The 18,098-nt window shown below is 29.1% G+C and overlaps 2 protein-coding genes across 2 annotated transcripts; both read right to left on the bottom strand.

Annotated features, from left to right (window-relative positions):
- Positions 1-709: 709 nt before the first annotated feature.
- Positions 710-1,775, bottom strand: LOC138349379 (uncharacterized). Its single transcript, XM_069299707.1, has 2 exons — positions 1,395-1,775; positions 710-1,150 (listed from the first exon to the last, which is right to left on the bottom strand). Exons 1-2 carry the CDS (start codon positions 1,773-1,775, stop codon positions 710-712), a joined length of 822 nt encoding a protein of 273 aa, XP_069155808.1.
- Positions 1,336-3,794, bottom strand: LOC101268190 (uncharacterized). The gene is made up of 4 exons (XM_026031488.2): positions 3,290-3,794; positions 2,893-2,992; positions 1,952-2,502; positions 1,336-1,805 (listed from the first exon to the last, which is right to left on the bottom strand). The coding sequence occupies exons 1-4, from the start codon at positions 3,474-3,476 to the stop codon at positions 1,783-1,785; spliced, it is 861 nt and encodes a 286-aa protein (XP_025887273.1). The 5' UTR covers positions 3,477-3,794; the 3' UTR covers positions 1,336-1,782.
- Between the last annotated feature and the right edge of the window lie 14,304 nt (positions 3,795-18,098).

The following is an 18,098-nucleotide window of genomic DNA, read 5'->3' as shown; positions in this document are numbered from 1 at the left end:
AATCTAGATGATACACTGCCAAAACCAAATGATACATATGTAACAGAAACACACTAAAAATAACTGATACATTGGCCAAACCGTATGTATAATGTACAATATGTTACACTCTAATCCTTAAATTTTACAAGATACTTACGTAAATTGAATAGCATATTCATATGAATTGCTATTATTTTTTTAAAGGAAAATTATTTACTGTATATTTCAATAAAAGCATATCAAAAAAAGCATTACACAAGTTAAATTATATAAATTCACATGATACATGATTTATAGTCATTCTAAAGTACTCAATAACATTAACAATATATTTGTATTTTTTATCTAATGGAGATGTATCATTGTGCAAACCAATGATACACACTAAAAGTACATGATACTTTATATAAACAATGTGTACAAAAAATACACAATAAATGTACATGATACACTAGATTAACCATATGTATCATGTACATTATGTTATCTTACTGTAGCATAAGATTTATATATTCAAAACAAATATTGACACAAGTATTTTTACCAACACCAATAATAAGAAAGTATTTATAATCATAAGCACGACTTCAAATGTAATTACCACATGTTTGTACGTTTATTTATCTAAACACAAAGTGTTCAATTTGCAGTCGTAATTAAAACTGAAATTCATTTAAATGTTTACGTGATAAATTATTCTTTATATCATAGAAACATTACGACAAATTCACTTCTCTTTTGGGTAGAAAGTACAAGTTCTTCTGTTGTGCCCTTCTTGTCCACATTGTCCACAACAATTTGTGTTCACCGAAATCTTTTCATCTGCATTCTTTCTTCTTCTTTTTCTTAGTCGTCCAGATGATCTTCTGTATCTAGGTGGATACACAGTTTCAGCTACCACGTGTTTAGGATCTGACCAATCTTTCTTATCTGGCATTGGCACCATTGGAATTTCATATGTTTTTGCCAACGCATCAGGCTTGTAATAATCAGAGCAATACGGATTCATATCGGTGACATTCTTTTTTTTCAATACAGCTATTGCATGTGAACAAGGTATCTCATCTAGTTGAAATCTACCACAACAACATACTTTCCGCTCAAAACAAACAATATATCTTCTTCCATTTTCATAAACCGAGAAAATAAACTCAGATGATGGAACAACCTGTGTACATCAAAAATTTTAAATATATAACTTTTAAAAACCAAATCATGTTAAAAAAAGCATAATGATACACAGAATTAGATATATATAATATAAAGTATCATTTAATGATACATACCTCCATTTTTGAACTTTTAGCTGCGTTTATAATCAACAATTCCTCAAATTTTCTACCTTATGTGTCCTTTGTGTATGAGGCTACTTCTCTGTTTTTGCAATGCCAAGATCCAAAAAGAATTCTAACCTCTTCCAAGAATTCTAATATAGTTAATTGGCGTGCTTCAACAAGACAACCATTGATACATTCTGCAATGTTTGAAGTCATCATTCTACCTCTGTTTACTGTTGCATGAACTCTTGACCACTTTTCGTAACCTGCATATTCAAGGTACTCCTTAACCCTGTGATCAATTCTATCAACCTTAGCCATCAACTTATCAAAATCTTCCTTTCTATATGCCTTGGCCATAGAGTAGAATAGATCACTTATGGCCTTTCTGCTCCTTTTGAAGTTTCCACATACATTCTTCCAAAGATGCCAGATGCATGCATAATAAGGTACATCGGGGAACACAATCCTTACACTCTTCATGATACTCTCATTTCTATCTGAAACAACACACATATCTTTTCTATCGCCAAATGCATGTTTGAACTGTTCAAAAAACCATTTCCACGAACAATCATTTTCGGTGTCAACAACACCATATGCCAATGGAAATATGCAACCTGATTACACACACATTATATTATTTGATACTTAATATATAAAAAGACATCATTACTATAAATAAAAAATACCTGCGCCATCAAGTGTGCTTGCTGATACAAATGTCCCTTTGTAAGCTCCACTCAGATGTGCACCATCCACAACAACTACTGGTCTGCAGTATTTAAATCCCCTAATGAATGGTCTTAAGGCGATGAACAGATACATAAATTCATCCTCTTCAGTCTTATGCATTCTTATATAAGAATCTGGATACACAGTTTTTAACATGTGTATGTATCGCGGCATCCGTCTATATCCAGCAGATGGTTTTCCTCTAATCATGGAGAGTGCACGTTCTTTAGCACGCCATGCTTGCTGATAAGATATTTCAACACCATAATATTCTCTAATATCATCAATTATATCCCTTGGTGTATAAATTCGTTTATAATTGACCAATTTTGGAGCTGTCACTCCACTTACAAATTCCACTGTTGCTTGGACTTTGGTTAATACCCTCTCCCTCATCGGACACGTATGTTCACTATTGAAATTTCTAACAATGAATATATCAGATTTTTTCCTGCACGACGCCTTCATAGTCCAACCACATTTGTCTGAAAAGCATACCAACACATAGCTGCGTACATTTTTTAAGCATATTAATACACATATCAAATACATCATATATAATATATTCAACAATAATGTTTAAATTAATCAAACAATGAATCACACAAAAAGTATCAACCAATTTTTAAGAAAAGTATCAAACTTTAATGAAATTTATCCACTATTTGTGATATGACTGTTTAAAATGATACAGTCCTTACTATATCAGTAGTAGTACTTTCAAGTATCAAAATACTTATTTCAATGTATCAAAAACAAATTCCTGAAATGATGATACATTAGATTATAAAATAACATATGAAACTTGCAGGTTTTCATATAGAACAGTAATGTTTCATGTACTAATTAAATTATAAAACAACACATGATACATTAAAACATCAAAATACTGTCATACCTTTGTTGATCAGACCTCTTCACTTTGCAGTTGAAGTTGTTCTTTATCTTATATTTCGTCATCACATCTACAAGTGTTGCTTTATCCTTGTATATCTGACCTGTCTTCACATCAACAATATCTGAATTTATTATAACATTTGCAACTCCAACTTCTGAATTTTCATGTGTCTCAAATAAGCTATTTTCAACTATTTCCAAAGCCTGTGTATCATTTGTTGTGCCTTCTACACACGTTATTTCTCCACTTCTTCCATCAAAGTTATGTACAGTACCACTATTCTTCTCAATTGTGTCAATACATAATGGATATATTGAAAATCCAGGCTCGTTTTTTTTCAGTTCAAAATATAGTTTAACACTCATATCGTTCTTAAGTTTCATCGGACAGGAGTTACCTTCTACAATGTATCGAATTTCAATTTCTTTCCTTGATACATCAATGTCCAACTCGGCCGCAATTGCTGCTTTGAGATTAGAAAACGAAATTGAATCTCCAACAACGATTCCATCAATTTTGTAATTTTCATACTGCAATTCGTTCACCCAAATTCCGGAATGTCTAATCAAAATCGAAGTATTCATCTTCAAAAACCCACTGCAACAACAAAAAAATTTCGGCAACTCCAATTGTTTTCTAAATAACTGATACAATCTTTGATTTTCAAATTATGAAATTAATATCCAATTAAGTGCTGATTTAATGCTGATTAATGATCTGTTACCACAATTTAAGCTGTTTTAGTAACAGCTGTAAATTGTCCGTTTTTATCCCCTATTTTTTCTTAACAATTTTAAGTTACTATGTATCATTTACCATGTATCACAACTTTCTAAAGTATCACGGCTCAGCAATTTTAAGGGATTTTTTGTAATTAGTAAACTTGTCGGGACAGAATGTAATTATTGATTTACACTATGGGATTCCTTAAATTTATACTTATTTTATATGCCATGTAAATATGGGCCTCATGACAATTAAACAAAATTTTAAATATATATTTCTTTACCATATAGATTTGAATCCCAAAATTAAGATTTTAGTAGTATTTTTTTTATCGAGTCACCCAATATAAGTTCGATGTATACCCACATTACTTCACTTTCCAATTTCTACACTTTGAGCTACTATCAGAAGAAAATTATTTATTTATTTTTAAATTATAGTTATCATTATATATTGGTTACTTTAGTTAGATATTCCAGTACATATATTCATCAATTCTAATGCATTTTGAGTTATCGTTGTCACAATATTTCACAAATTATATGAAAAATAATTTAAACATATAATTTAATTTAATGCATAAATTATTTACATAAATAATTTGATTTATTAAAAAAAACTGATGCCTAACTTATAGTAATTTAATTTGATTTAGAAAAGAAAAAGCTTAACTTAACCATGGAGCAGGAATGAAGTTCCATTAAATCAATTTAGAAAAGAATTAACAGTTTTAACGCTAATATGAATATGAATGTGTGGTATATCGCATGTCTCTTTTTTATTTATTTCACAATTTGGCTGCTGCAATTAAAGGAAAATATTGTCCCAATGGGACTCTTCATATTCTAAACCTACGAAACAATGTTCTAATTAAATTACAATTTTAGAAAACCACAAACACTTTAATATATTTTTTCTTTATTTTAAACTAAAAGGTTAATATGATCTTTGTACGTTTCTGGTCATATTTTTCTGGCTGTTTAGCAATTCTTTTTTAAAAAATGTTTAACTCATATACAGCTCCTTAAAGCTGTCCGCACACCTATTAGACACAAAAAAACTGACATGACAAAAACGTATGTTTCACCCTATTTTAAGCACGTAGATTTGCTGAAAATATTTTTTTTCCTTTTTTCCCACTAACTTAATACCTAAATTAATAAAAAAGGGAAAACTTTTTTTTAAAAAAAAAGTAAAAAAAGTATTTTTCCCCAACCAATATTCCTAGTTTTGTTTCTTCTTCTTTATCTCTAGATGTAACACTTTTCCGGCTCCAGCGATTTCCGGCGACATCGCCGCCGTCGCTCCTATTGCCATCCACCTTTTTTGTCTCTTTCTTTAGCCACCCCTCCCTTCCCCTTATCACCATCGATTTCTAGCGAATTTTTATTTTTTTCAAGGTTTGATCTCAACATATACGTATGTCAATATAATCCAACAACAAAGAATCACATCAATTAATTAAAATCGTTAGTTAAAAATAAATGAAGAGTTTCTCGATTCCAAAAAAACATCACTTATAAAATTTTGAAAAATATTTGCGGTAACTCCATTTTTTCCGGCTATGGTTATAGAAATTCATAACTTTCAGGCGAAATCTTATTCATCTTTCTCGATGGAGAGAAAAAATTTCATTTGAAAAATAGATCGAGGGAGGAATTGTCTTGAAGAGTGTTGGGAATGTTAAAGTTGAGATTTACCGGAGAGAAAAAAGTGGGGTTGCTGTTAGGGTGGTGGGTGGATGGTTTTTTTTTTAGAAAATTCTTTTTTTTAGTTAATTAAATAGGCTAAAACATATAGTGATTTTTAGAATATCATATTTTGAATAAATTTTTTTTATTTAAATGTTACGTGTTATTGCCATGTTACAACGAGAGTAGCACACACATCTCATATTTTGGTTGATTGTCAAAAAAAATATTAAATAGATATCAAATTTAAGGAGCATAGATGTTCAATAAGTACAAGCATTAGTTGAGGAGTTCAAAACGAATTATGCGGACAACTTTAAGGGGCTACAGATGACTTAAACCTTTTAAAGAATTCGAACCCTAATTTTGGAGTTTAAAGGTAAAGACAACTAGGAATCCTAGTTTTAAGGGATACATGTATTGATCGTATCTTCAATCATATATGGTATAAAATAGAGAAAAGACATAAATTTCCTCATGCACTTATTATGAAATGTCACATATACATTTAAACTATCATGATGACCTAAAATGAATTTAATATCATCATGAGATGTGTAACACCACTCTATGTTGTGTAATACACTCACCGCCACATCAATGCCACGTCAGAAATTATAATTTTTATAACTTTTTTTATTTTGTTTTCTTTATTACTTACTTTTCTTTTGTTAATAATATTTTACACTAATTAATTATTAAAATTCTCTAATAATTACACCTTCTTCCTCACTAAATCTCACCCAGTCTTCCCTTATCTCACCAGAAAAATCATAGTTGGCTACCTTATTAACTATTGATTCTTTGTTCTTAATCATCGTCATATCACCTTCAATTCTTCTTCTTCTTTTTCGTCATCCACCATTAAATATCACTATCACCATTATCAATATATTTTTATTCTTCTTCACCATCTTCAATTTCCACTCTTTTTTTTAAAAAAAATTGTTATCCACTGCCATCATACCCATAAAGTTGTTATTACCATCAAATTCAAAAATTGATTAAATCTTCTTCACACCCTTCAATTCTTCTCTTTTTCCACTCATTACCTAGAGCCACCATAAACATAAAGTTGTCGTTACAATCAAATCCAAAGATCGATCAACAACCAAAATTTCTTTAACAAGATCAAAATATAGAAAAGAAGCAATCAACCAAAATCACCAGAACATAACTTAAGAATTTATTTATTTAAGTATATTCAATTTTTTTTAGATTATTTCTTTAATAATAATTATCACCATATACAATTATTTAAAAATAAATCAATGAGAATTTAATCTAATTACTAATTAAAAAGAAAAATTTTACTTAGAGAATTGATGTAAAATAAAGAATGCAGAAGAAGAAATATGAAAAAAAGAAGAAGAGGTGTGAAGAAGAAGAGGTGTGAAGAAGAAGAGGAGGAGGCCTGAAGAAGAAGTGGTGCAGGGATGGGGGGGGGGGGGTGGTGGTTAAAAGTTGATTCTAATTGTTATTTATTTCTTTGTCACGTCAGTTTTAAGTGATAAATAAATAAATTCATTTTTGAATAGTAAATATGTGTAATAAGTTATCATGATAGTTAAACGTGTAAGTGACTTTTCCATACAAGTTCAATGGGGGAATTTATGTCTTTTTCCTATAAAATATGAAAATGATAATATATGTAGTTGTTTAGAAATAGAGGTAAAATTTGTATTTATGGAAGCGATGTATGTCTAAAAAGTGGTTTATCCTTTTTAATTCACCAACTTCATAATTAATAGGGGTAAAATGGTAAATTTACTAGTCAATAATTATTTTCTTAATAAGTGTGTCAATTCAAGAATGAGCAAGTACTTAGGAACAGAGGGAGTATTACTTTATATATTTCTTTAGTCTATCAAAACAATTATCTAAGGTATTTCTTAAGAAAATGATACAAAATATGAGATGAGTGACACTACTATATATTCAATTAAAAAACAATATGAAATTATAAAAGTAAAAGGAAAAATTACATGAAATAACAAACTTTTAATTCATATTAAATGTTATATCTAAAGGTTAGCAGCTACTATTCCACATATTTTGCCATTTGGTAGAAGCGCAACTTTCACATATAGCAAACAAAAAAATCATATTTGTATAATATAGCAAACTTTGCATAATTGCGCTCCATAGCAAACATAAAAACTGTATAATTCGCTATACATATAAAAGTGTATAATTCGCTGGCCTAAATTGTATAATTCGCTGGCCTAAATTGTATAATTCGCTGGCCTATTTCGCTGCAATTGCATAATTAGCTTTGCATACAGTTGAATCGAATTAAAATGTATGTATATTGCATAATTATAAGTGTATAGCAAGAAGATATATGTTTTTCTCGCTTTATACAAAAACAGAAACACAATATATACACTTCTGTTGTATAAAACTAGAAAAAATTGTATTTCACTACAATTGTATAATTCTTTGGCCTTTTTCTCTGCAATATTTGAAGTAAAATGTTTGTAAATTATATAATTAAGTGTATAACACGAAGATATACATTTTTGCATGTGTATATACAATTTTCTCTCGCTTTATACAAAACAGAAACATAAATTATACACTTCTGTGGCGAGAATGGGAGAGTGGCGAGCGAGACTTCTGTGAGAGAGACGGGTGGCAAATTTTTGCCAACGTTTGCTATGGAGCACAATTAAATCAAATCCTAGCTATTCCATTTAATTTAGGTTATTAGTTTGCTATTTTATACAATTTTCCCTTGGTAGAATTCATTGTTTTGTACTAAACCTAAATCAAAACAAAGTGAATTTCTAAATCCGCATTTATACAAATCAAAGTGGATCCTTTCTCTCTCTATTTATACCATTTTCTCCTAAAATCTCTTATTCATATTTGTTTTGAATTTCAAAATTTTAGATAACAGCCAAAAACGTGTGTAAAGTCAACTTTATATGTTGTTTCTTTTTATTTTGCATAATCTTTTCAATTTTTCATGAACTTTCATAGGTACAAATTCAACTATGCAAAGTTTTATTTATATATAAATTACACATATATACATATACAATTGAAAATTACAAAAAAAATCTATTTATACAAATTATAATTAATATTGTTTTTTATTTGTATATGAATTCCGCATATATACTTATACAAAGAATATATACATATACAATTACAACTATATACAAGATTAATATTAATTTGATTTTAATTTGAGCATTATTAGAGTTACTAATATCTATGGACTATAATTTTTATTGAATCTATTAAAATTTGAAGTCTTAAAAACTTGAAATAATATGCTAAAAGATTAAAAAAAAATATATAAAGCATAATAAATATTTAGAAATTATATCAAAGTAAATTCTTTTATGAATAAATAAATTTTAAAAATTACATCTATAATGTTAGGTTGATTTGATATTGAGCTGATTTTATTTTTTTGTTAAAACCAAATCAATCAAGATATAATCGAATTTTTTTTCTTCAATATGATGTGATTCAATTTTCAATTTGATTTTATCTATCCCTATAAATAATTTCGTAGTGCACATATTCACCAATGAACCTTTTTTAAAAAAATTATGTAGAAACGAATTTATTAAAAGCAAATTGATGAAGTGGAGGTGAAAAAGGGGCACATTGTAAAGGCTATTCAAACTTGAATTGCATATGTTCCAAGAACATTTTTGTGACCAAATTAGGAAAGTTGCAAGAACTTTTAGAAAATCAAAAACTTGTAGGGTCTAAAAGAGCACTTCGCTAGTCACTTAGAAAAGAACTAAACTCCTTATAAGTCTAGAGGTGCGAAAAATCGAACCGACTAATTAATTAAACTTATTTTTTTAAATAAATTTATTATTATTGGATTATTGAGTTAAAAGTTTTTAAATTGTTTTATAAAAAAAGTTATCGAGTTATTAATTCGGTATTAATTTTTAATATTGGGTTATTGAATAAATTGATAACTCATTAGAATTTTAGTAATTTATTATTTTTACCTATACATAAATATAAAATATGAATTTAGTGTATTTAAAATCGAAAACTAATAGATCGAACCAATAATACATAAAATTGAACCAATTGATGAGATGACTTATGGAGTACAAATACAAGCTCTAATTTTTATGTTTTTAAAAAAAGTAAATCAAAATTTAAAGAATATGATTTCGAATCATATATCTATGCCGGTTAAATTCAAAATCATCCCTGGCATAAAAAAAAAATAAATCCAAGATTAAGCTAAAATATATTTAAAGTTTTCATTTTTTTTAATTTTTTTAATGGAATTGTATAGATTATATAGTAATATTCCTTCCGTCTCATATTAATTGTTCACTTTCATTTTTACACCTATATTAAGAAATTATAAAGAAGAAGATAATTTTACCATCACCCCTTAAAAAACTTCTTGAGATACTTACAAGCAAATGTGAACACTTAAAAAAAAAATTAATTGCAAAATAATATAAGAAATATTGAGTTAATGTTTTTTTGATTTAGTAAGGTGAACAATTAATGTAGAACAAATATTTTTAATAAGATAATCAACTAATATAAAATAAAAAGAGTAGAATTTACTATACTTATAATAAAATATATACTTGTACAATTTTTTTAAAAATCTTCACTATTTCTAGATTATTTTCCTTTGATTCTTCCAACGCGAAACAACAAACCTATTGACTTGCCCAAATTGTGAACTTTGCGCTTTTTTTTTTTTCATTTTTAGGACCATTATGTTATATTCTTTTTGTTCGGTATTATTTGTAATAATTTTTATTTTTATAGTCAAATTATAAAAATTTTAATTAACATTTTATGATTTACTTTTTCATCATATTAATATGCAAAATATTGTAATTTTATAATACTTTTCATATAGTTTTAAATTATCTAATTTTTTAAAAAAATATCAAATTAATGTGATCTAATTTTCTTTTGAAAAGTAGTCAAATTGACTTTTGATAAAGCGCAACATGACAAACAATTCCAGACGAAGAGAGTATTCCGTGTCTCTAATTATTTGTCCATATTTATTATTTTAATTATTTTTAATTACATCTTCATTTTAACAAATTAATAAAATATAATTTTTTATTTATTATATCCTTAATTAATTACTTAGAAAAAGTAAAAAAAGAAGCACTTCAATAAATTTTTAATTCATCTACTTTATAATTAATAAAAATAAAATAATAAACTCAATAAATCAATTATTATTTTCTCCATAAATATGTCAATTTAATAATATACAAGTAATTAAGAGAAAAAGAGAAATATCTTTACTCATTACTAATTTCCCATAAATTCCTCCTTATGGAAATTCTTCATCCTATTATTACGTTCAAAAAATTGAACTCAGTTGTTCTATTTTATGACACTCTTTTTTAATTCGTTCAAAAAAATATATTATTTTATTATAATTACACACAAATTTTTGGTGATTATTTTAAATCATAATTTTTTTTAAAAAAATTATAATGTCAATTTAATTAGTGTCACATAAAATGAAATAAGGAATACTTATTTCTAGGGGTGTGCATCGGTCGGATCGGCTCGGTTTATCGATTTTCGGTTTTAAAATATGCTAACCCAATAACAAACCAATAAGAAATTTTTTATCGGTTCATCGGTTTTTGATGTTATCGGTTCGATTTCGGTTAACCCAATAAGAAAATGTCGATCAAATAATATATAATAGTACGTATGTTATAATTACATGTTACCAACTTACAGCCAAAACATAATAGAAAACTTTGAATGTTGATTAAATTACTAACATTCACAAACTTGCAAAAGCTATTGCCTACAATTACGAACTAAAATTAAAACTAAAATAAAATATTTCAATGAGACAATCTTGAACAGTTGCTTGATCCACCAGATAATCAACAAAGTTCTCACCAATTTCCTAACCAAAAAATCAAATAGCCTGAAAAGCTAATATCAAATCTATTTATGTATTAAATTATGTATATTTAATATTGAGGAAGGGTAAAGTAGTAAATAATTATCGTCTTATTGGGTTATCGGTTTACCCAATAACCCATTAGGAAAAACCAAAACCGACCCAATAACCCAATAATTATTTTTTCTAAACCCATTAAAAACCCAATAACCCAATAATATTTTATCAGTTCGATTTATTGGTCGGTTCGGTTTTTGCACACCCCTACTTAATTCACTTTACTCAGCCATCAAATACAGATACTTTATTTTATTTTTCTATTTTAGTAAATTAAGAAGTAAACAATTGTAATATCCTTAATATTAAATAACTAAGAGCCCGTTTGGATTGACTTAAAAAATGAACTTTTAAAATGTACTTTTGAAAGTACTGAAACTTATTTTTAAAATAAGTAGTTATGTGTTTGAATAAAAATGGTGCAATTAAAAAAAAGTTCTTAATGTGTTTGACAAATAAGTGCTGGTAAACACTTTCTTTTATCAAATGTCTGAAATACTCTTAAAGTTGTTAACATGATAAAAAAGTTGATTAATTTAAGGTTTGTATCCTTAAAAAAGATTACAACAAAACTAATTTATATTTTACATCTATAAGTAATAATATTTTCTATCATTCACATATTTCTTTATCATCACAAATTATTATTATTATTATTATTATTATTAATAATAATAATAATAATAATAATAATTGTCATATCCGGAAATACCCCCTAGACGTAATCGGCGAAGTCGTTCTCTTTGAGGACTAAGACTAGCCTCTTGACTTACATCATTCCATTCATAGGCCAAAATTAGCGGAAAATTAAAACTCTTTTTTACTACTTCTACATTGAGGTTTACATAGACCTCTACATGCACATAATAAATATGTATCGAGTATACATAGACCCTTAGTATATGAAGATTACTTAGTCTTCTACTTTTAATGCGCATAGATATATAGAATATAACATAGTCTCAAAAACATGTCTCATCTCATAACCAACTAGCAAGAGTATACAATTTGGGTCTAACTCATACATCAATGAAACAAGACCATATATAGGTCATACAATGTTTAATATCCAAATGAAAAGGAAAGAACACAAGAGTCTTAAACTAAAGCACATCATAGGCTTGATAGTGACATTGCCCTCGGAAAGTGAGAACCTACCCAACATGGATGATCAAGAATTCTAAGTGTTCTTCAAAGTCGTCTTTAAAAGCCCATAGACCAAAACCTAAAATATTGGGGGAAAAGAAAGAAATGGAGTTAGTACACCACTTGTACCAAGTATAAGACCATATGCATACAGATCATGAAAACATGCTAAAAAGGGACATCTCATCAAATATGCAATTTACCTCGAAAACCTTTTTGCACATTCATCAAGATCATACCAATCAACATGACATATTCATTAAGTCATAGGCATGTACATCACAAGACCAACAACATCGAATTTAGTCAACTCAACATCTATATCATGATCATATAATTGAATACATAGTCAGATAACTCAATCATCAAGTCATAAATAAGAGTTCATTATAACATAACCAAAGTAAGACAATTACCCATGAACCTCTATCAAGTGAACAAGAGCAATGACCAAGCAAAGCTCCATAACCTTACTAAATCAAGTAGCTCAACAGGAATCATGACCAACATTCCACTTCACATAGCATGACATTTAAGAGTACATATCATTATACTTTAACAATATAGACCAAAATATATTCATAAGTGACACCAATCAACACATAGTATCATCAATGTGCAAGTTCATCATATACATGTCATTCACCATTATAAGCATATTCATACATAAGAACATCCTCATAAGACTCCCTTAAAGGATAACTTGTGCAATGTTTAGGTAGAGTCTCATATCCCTACTTAGACTAAGCTAAAACCCTTAGGTTATTTTTAGTTAGAGTTCAATCCTTTAATTCATTTTACCTTTTGAAAACATCTTGCCTTAACCGACATAGACCACATGAGCTAATGTGGAATCCGGTGTCATGTAACTCTACACCGAAGAAAGGCGGAGTACTTGTCAAGATAGTACCAAAACATGAACATAGCAACTACGTGGATCCACTAGCTAGTATTCCTATGGGGGCAACATAGTTCAAGAACTAGGAGATATAGTTGGGACCTCTTTATGCTACATGCATTGTAGTCTCCAATCTCCAGAGTACATTAGTGATCCTACCTTCCCTATGTTGGAAAGGACACTCCTCACTCTAGTTCGCTCGGTGCTAAGCTAGAGTCCCTTTTAAATGTCTTTATTGACCATTATAGCTTAATGTAGGTCATAGGGTCTATCCTTTGTATAATCATTATCATCATCATCATAGCTCAATAAGAATTGCGTGAGTATTGTCCTTTCATTACAATTCATATAGGTGAGGTTAGCACATTAACCTTTTCATATCATGATAAGTCAGATTGGTAAATTATCACAATGCTTATAACATTTACTTCTTAGCCAACACCTCACAAACCATAGTCAAGACATTTCAATTCAACATTATACCAACCTTATCAATCCTTATACAAGGCATACTCCAATACAACATCATGCCTTAATCACAATTAACCATGGTTGAAGAAAAGAATAAGGATCACAAGACTTACCAAGTTTCCTTCATAATTCATCATCAAGGTCTTGTCATCAACCCTTTTAACTCAACCTAATCAGGGTATAGTATCATTATATAACCATAACCAACACGATAACAAGGCTAATTGAATCACTATATCACAATTCATCACTAGTTCATAGCTTAAGATAAGATACTTAGGTCAATTCATCGGATACTAAATAACCTAGATCAATTTCTCAAGAACTAGCATGATAGGACTATAATTCATCCTAATCTAGTCATGATTGATACAAAAACATCATAGGATAGTAATTCAACCAATAACCAATTCAATTAAACAACATTACTCAATTCACATCAAGATCACAACCTAGGGTTAAGGGGTAAATGTCATCTTTTACAAACTAGATATATCATAATTTAGTTAAATTACATGTTAATATATTCATAATATCAAAAAAAATCATAAACAAGGAAATCCATAAAATTAATTTCGAGATTGGATGAAACCCACTTGAAAGTCAACTTTTGAAATCACGCTAGTACCTCATTAAACTACTTTCCGAATGTCAAGGACGTTCTTGCACATTTTGGTTTCTAGACTTTCTAAATGACTTATATTCATCAAAATAGACCTTAAGACAGTGTCTAGACCTTATAACACTCATGTTAGACTCTAGAACACTTCTTGAATTTTCGAAGTGTTACAATAATAATAATAATACTAATAATAATAATATAATAGTAATAATAATAATAATAATATAATAATAATAATAATAATAACAACAACAACAACAACAACAACAACAACAACAACAACAACAACAACAACAACAACAATAATAATAATAATAATAATAATAATAATGTAATAATAATAATAATAAAAGTACTAAGGGCAAAAAGACAATATACTTGGTCAACATAAAATGACTTTTAAGTTGAAAAAAAAGCACCATTAACCTAGCTTTTAGCTTTTGACTTAAAATAAGTGGTTTTTGACTTAAAATAAGTTACTTTAATGATTGTCAAACACACTAATAAGTTAAAAATTGACTTTTAAATCAGTTTGACCATCTTTTAAGTCAATCCAAACATACTCAAAATATCATATAATAGTAATTAACTTCAGAGTTTTCAAACTTTATTCATAAAATTAACTTAGATAAATTCATTATTTTACTTTTTCTAAGAATTATATTAAATTTATAGAGACCAAATAATAGAAAAAGAACAAATCTTTGTGTGAAAGAGGATAAAGTCACGGTGAATTCCGAAGCCATACAACACAAAATATCTAATCAACAGATATTTTGGTCCTTAGGGAAATATATTTCATGGTGCTTTCTTTAAAAATTAAATTATATAAAAGAATTTAAATCAACAATTAATAAAGTGAAGAGAAAATCAATCAACCTTAATGCTTATGAAGAGAACATTTTTCACTTTGAATTAAATAACTAAAATCTTCCTATTAATTAAAGTTTATATAATAATATCCCCGAATAATGTATTGCAAATATATGACAAATTAGAGCCATTAATACGGGATAGGTTCGTTGGGCCGGCTTAGCCTAACCCGCAATTTAATAGGGCTGGCTAAGATTTTTGGAGCCTATTTAAAAAAAAGATTTTTTAGCCCGGCCTGAATAAGACTATTAATTTGTGGAGCATGAGAAATATAGGTAGGGCCGGCCCGTGGGCCAATATAAATTAAATAATATAATATAATATTAAAATTTAAAATTAAAGAGAGTACAAACTCAAAACAATTAAGTTAGTAGTTTCTATTTAGATATTTATATTTTTTTTCAAGGAAAAAAACTTAATAAATACTATAAAGATAATTTTATGGAATAATTTCAGAGACCTCCCTCCAAGTTTCGCTCTAAAACACTGATCTCCCCTGTGGTTTACAATATTATGTCTACCTCCCTTATTTCCATTTACTTGTAACCATTCTATGAATCTATTTAAAATGAATATACATTAATTTATATTTGATAATTTTACCCTTTTTACATTAATAAATATTATATAAAAAAAACTTATTTAACAAATATTTTAAAAATAAATCAGCACAAATACATGTTTTTTATCAAACATAGAGTCAAAGTCTTCATTCAAACTGACTCACCATTTTCACCAAATATTAAATCTTCATATCTATTTCACCTTTATCAATTCATGTAGATTTTCCCCCTACAATAACCCATCATTTTCCAACAACAATTTCTTCAAATAGAAGATAAAAATGAAATGCTCAAAAGGGAAAGTCAATAAGAACAATCAAATTTTGTCTAGTTAAACATTTTCACGACCGAAGAGGAAATATGATCCAACGAATAGAGATAAATCATTGAAAATTAGATCTAAACTTGTATATATGTGGGTAAAATTGTCAAATCTAAATTAATTTATATTTATTTTAAATAGATTTAAAGAGTGATTACAAGAAAATGAAAATAAGGGAGATAGACTGTCACGACCCAAACCGGGTTGCGACTGGCACCCACACTTACCCTCCTATGTGAGCGAACCAACCAATCTAAACCTTAACATTTCAATATAATATAAACAGAAACTAATGTGGAAGACTTAAACTCATAAATAATCAACTTCTATAACTCAAAAACTTATCATTATCCCCAGAATCTGGAAGTCATCATCACAAGAACATCTACCTTTAAATTACTAACTAAGAGTATCTAAAAAGCTAAAAATACATAAGAAGCTAGTCCATGCCGGAAGTTCAAGACATCAAGACATGAAGGAGAAGATCCAGTCTAAGCTAGAAGCGTTAGCTCACCCTGAAGATCCGGTGTGGCGAAGACTGGCTTGAGTTACTGTTGAGTCGAAGATGACGGCACGTTTGCTGCACTCCACAAATAACAAGAAGAAAAACATAAAAGTAGGGGTCAGTACAAAACACGGGTACTGAGTAGATATCATCGGCCAACTCAAAATAGGGAACAGTATATATCAATATTATCGTAAATCAACTATAAAACTCAACATGTAGCAACAACAAGTATTATAATCATCAATAAGTACCATCAAGTTCATCCATGAGGTCTCAAGCCTCAACACCATACTCATTTGGGAATTAAGTATATTAAGTTGAGTATATTATCATCTTTCAAGATTCATTATCTTTCCTCCTCTTTTGTCGGTACATGACACTCCGATCCCCTACTACTATGTGTCGGTACGTGACACTCCGATCTCCTAATTCTATGTGTCGGAACGTGACACTCCGATCCCCTACATGTGTCAGAACGTGACACTCCGATCTCCTACATGTGTCGGAACGTGACACTCCGATCCCCTAATTCTATGTGTCAGAACGTGACACTCCGATCCACTAATACTATGTGTCGGAACGTGACACTCCGATCCACTAATACTATGTGTCGGAACGTGACACTCCGATCCACTAATATCATTCTGTAAATCATCAAGCCTTCTCTATTCCAAGGCATCATCAATCCCATTACTTTAATTCATCAAGCCTTCTTCTATACCAAGGCATCATCATTAATAATGTATATTAAAGTTTCTTTTCAAGATTTGGGATTCAATATTTTCATCATGCTTATCTTATCACAATCACATAGTCATATTCATGCAAACATACCATTAAGCATATAGTAGGGTTTACAATACTACCAATACATATCATTCACTATTAAGAGTTTACTTATGAAGCATGAAAACCATAACCTACTTCCACCGAAGAATTGAAATCAACAAGCAATTTCCCAAGCTTTGATATTCCCTCTGCCTCTTGATCGATCAATTTCTCTCTCTCCTTGTTCCCTCTATTTTCTTTATTCAAACCCTCTTTTTTTTACCCTAGTTAACATATAATTAAGTGTAAAAGATGGCAATAATACTCCACTAATTAACTTAGGGTTACCTCTTTTAACCCCCAAGAATTTGAGTTATTAATATAAACCCACAAAATCTATAATTAAGGAAGGAATAGTCCAAAAACGTCCCTTAAAACGTGTAAGGAAATCCGATTCTGCCTGGGATTTGCGCAACCTGTGACGGGCCGTCGTGCCTGCGACGGTCCGTCCTGCAGGTCGTCGCAAGAGTCAGAGAGTCAATTTCCACTGAACAATCTATGACGGTCCGTCACGCCTGTGACGGTCCGTCCTTCCATTCCGTCACGAAGTTCAGAGAGTCGATTTTCAGTACCCAGTTTCAGATTTTCTAAGTGTTTTGAAACGA

Source organism: Solanum lycopersicum, chromosome 6 (assembly GCF_036512215.1).
Source record: "Solanum lycopersicum chromosome 6, SLM_r2.1".
Taxonomy (NCBI): domain Eukaryota; kingdom Viridiplantae; phylum Streptophyta; class Magnoliopsida; order Solanales; family Solanaceae; genus Solanum; species Solanum lycopersicum.
The sequence above is the reverse complement of the archived record's forward strand: the minus strand, read 5'-3'. Positions and strand labels throughout refer to the sequence as shown.